Consider the following 3,078-nt stretch of genomic DNA (forward strand, 5'->3'; position numbering starts at 1 on the left):
ACCCCCCTGCAAGCGCCCGCATAAACTCCTTAGCAGCCTACTCCCTCCCTCGGAGGGGAGTGGGTCCCCAAAGGACCTCAGGCAGAGGGGGGCCTGCAGGCTGCGAGGGGAGCTGAGCCCCAGGCATCAAGAGCAGCCAGAAGAGCACGTGGGCTGGGCGGAGTGGCGCGGCGTCCTGCAGACGGAATCTCACCGCACAGAGATGGGGGCATCACCGCTGCGGTTGGAGTAGTTAACAACAGCATTGAAGGACTGGTTCACCCACTGCCAGAACACCACGGTCGGAGTCCTCCTGGGGGGCACAAGGTCCGTACTTGCTCCGGTCCCTGCTACAGCGCCCCATCCTTGAGCCGCTCTAACGAAACCCCGAAGGTTCTTCCCAGACAGGAGGGCCCCAGTCGATGATCCTAGAACCCGCCCTGCTCACCCCTGCTCACCGCCTCACCCCCCTTTCTCAGGCTCCTTCTGAGGATGGGAGGGACTAACAACAGCTCCCGCCCAACACGATTGAGCCAAACTGGCCCCGGGAGGAAGCACACAGCCACCAAGGCAGGCTCTAGCTCACAGCACTCAGCAGCGGATGGGGAGGGAGACCTGCCTGTAGAAGGTGAGCATGCAGCCCGTGATGGTCATGTTCATGGGCACCTGGGCGGACATCCGGCCAATGAGGACCACCTTCTCGCCCGTGTCTGGGTGGAAGGCAGAGTCGTACACATACTTGGCCCGCCACAGCTGGTCCTCGGTGAGTCCTGGGGTCACCACACCAGCCCTGCAGAAGTTGGCAAGGCACTGACAGGCTGCTCTAAGGGCAGACTCCCAAGCTCTGTCTGCCTCACAGGGAACTCTGAACAGACCGAGAACCGTGGCCCACAACCTCAGAAGACGGAGCCCTTTGTCTCTAAGGGACTGGTCACTAGAGGGGCGAGCCAGAGCTTCCCAGAAGTGGGAGCGCTGCTTCCCTTTCCCTTCTAGCACACAGTCTGCTGGGTCCCAGGCGATGGTAGTTTCCAAAGGATCAAAAACTTAGGGGCACCAGAGAGCTTTCCTCCTGATGACGAGAGGAGTGCCCTCCTACTTCCTTTGGAATGGACCCTGAACCCCTCCAGCCTCTGAGAAAATGGACCAATACTGGGAAGGGTCCCTGCAGAGCGTTTGTGCATACGGCAGCCCCACCCCCACCCATAAACGTCAATGCTACCTTCTCAAACCAAACGCCATCAAATTCTTTGGGCTAAAACTCTGTGCCATAGGTGTCTGTGATGCCAGCTGGCAGGGCCAAAGAAGGAGAGGGCTGTGCAGCAGGGTCACGCTCAAGGAGGGGAGGCAGGTACAAAATGCTCTAGATTACCTTGCTATGAATGGGACCCTGGGTGACAGGGTCAGGTGGAGGAGGGATCACCTGTAGTTCTGCACAATGTTCCGGGAAGCTTCCAGCTGTGCCGCAGACAGCAGCAGGTTTCGGGGGTCAGTCACAGTGAAGAAGTGCCGGGCTCTGCCCAGGAAGGTGCTTTGGTCCCAGCGAGGTTCCTGAATGTTGATGTCTAAGGGCAGTTCACCCATTTTCTGCAAGACAGGGACAAGGGCCAGAGAGCTTCCAGGACAGGCCCAAAGGTTTCATGTGGAGGAAGCCCGGCCCCTGACCCCCAAGACCTCAAGGTGACTGCAGATGGGTAGGCAAAGGTGGAGGAGTCCTTTCCTAGGCAGTGTCCTGGCCAGGGACCTACAGCCACAGGAGGAGGAGGAGGGGAAGACCAGACGGGCAAAACAGATCTCCCTGTGCCCTGGCCTGGTGCAGATTTTCAGGATGGGATTTAACTGTGCCTGACTGATGCATGCATGAACCTAATCCCCGTGCAGCTACTCATGGGCGCCGGACGCACTAAAACACGTATGATTACACACCCATGCCCACATCCGCCACAGCCCCAGGTGCGCTGAGACCTGGGTACAAACCCTGGAGGCTGTTTGGGGAGAGCTTCCCACACTCCAGCCCCTGCCTGGAGTAGAGCTTTGGACCTCCCCACGGCTCCGGATCTCCCCACGCTTTATCTGCTCCGGAGCGCAAGGTGAAGTTAGTCGCGTCCGTGCACGCAGGCATACACTCGGCCCCTTTCCAGACCTCTCTCCTGCAACCCACGCTAAGGACCTCAGGCTCTCCCTGCTCCCTGGCCGAGTAGGGCTGGCACAGGCTCCCACCCACCTCTCTCCGCGCCACCTACCTCCAAAATGAGCAGGGCTCCCTGGACGCTCCCTCCACCCAGCACAGAGAGGAAAGCCCGGAGCAGCCATCTGGCCGTGCTACGCAAAATCCTGCAGAATGACTAATCCCCTCCAACCTCACTTCCTCCCTCACAAGCAGACACACCCGACTCACACACTCACATCCCCACACACAGAAACTGGCACAACACTACCAAACATGCAAAAGGGTGGCCACACCCTGTACATACCAGCCACAGACTGTTACACACACACACGCACACACATGGCCCACGTCTGTGGGTTGCAGACCCTTGAATGCGACCACAGGCAGCCTCCCCCACACTCCTCCCCCAGCCTCAGCCCCCCACCCCCCGTACAAAATGCTCTAGATTGCCCTGCTATGAATAAGCACCCCCCCCCCCCCCGTGGAGCTCCAGAGCCGGGGTGCTGGCCCCGGGTGCCCCAGGGCGAGCGCGTCTAGAGGCAGGCTCCTTCTCCGAGCACGGGTCCTGCACCCTCCCCGCGCCCCCGACACCCGCCCGCAGCCGGCACTCACGTCTGCGGGGTTCCTGCCTCTGCTCTCCGCGGCCGCGGCCCGCCCCCGCCCCGTCCTGCTAGACGTCACGTGACGCGGGCGGAGCGCTAGGGGACCGCAGCGCAGACAGCCTGGGGCGGCGGGCGTCTCTGGAGCTACGCCCGGGTTCTGCACCAGATCCTACGGCCTCCCGGCGCTGTCACAGGCCGGGATCATCTCTGGCCTGTTCCCTCCCCCTCGAAGCGCGAGGCGGAGGGGAGGGACCGGCACGCGGCGGTCGGGCCACCTGCAGTGCCCGAGCCGGCCTCTAGAGGCGCCCTGCCCGCGGCGGGGTCGGGGCG

At 62.0% G+C, this 3,078-nt stretch overlaps 1 protein-coding gene across 1 annotated transcript in view; it reads right to left on the reverse strand.

Moving 5' to 3' along the window:
- Sfxn3 (sideroflexin 3) overlaps positions 1–3,078 on the reverse strand; it is a gene marked incomplete at its 5' end in the record, with an annotated part of 7,587 nt that extends 4,509 nt beyond the window's left edge. Inside the window, 4 exon segments of the mRNA XM_005403880.2 lie at positions 194–292; positions 599–769; positions 1,400–1,563; positions 2,759–3,078. Coding sequence (XP_005403937.1) covers positions 194–292; positions 599–769; positions 1,400–1,560 — 431 coding nt within the window.

The sequence above is a fragment of the Chinchilla lanigera genome, unplaced genomic scaffold (assembly GCF_000276665.1).
Source record: "Chinchilla lanigera isolate Chin_1 unplaced genomic scaffold, ChiLan1.0 scaffold00084, whole genome shotgun sequence".
NCBI lineage: Eukaryota > Metazoa > Chordata > Mammalia > Rodentia > Chinchillidae > Chinchilla > Chinchilla lanigera.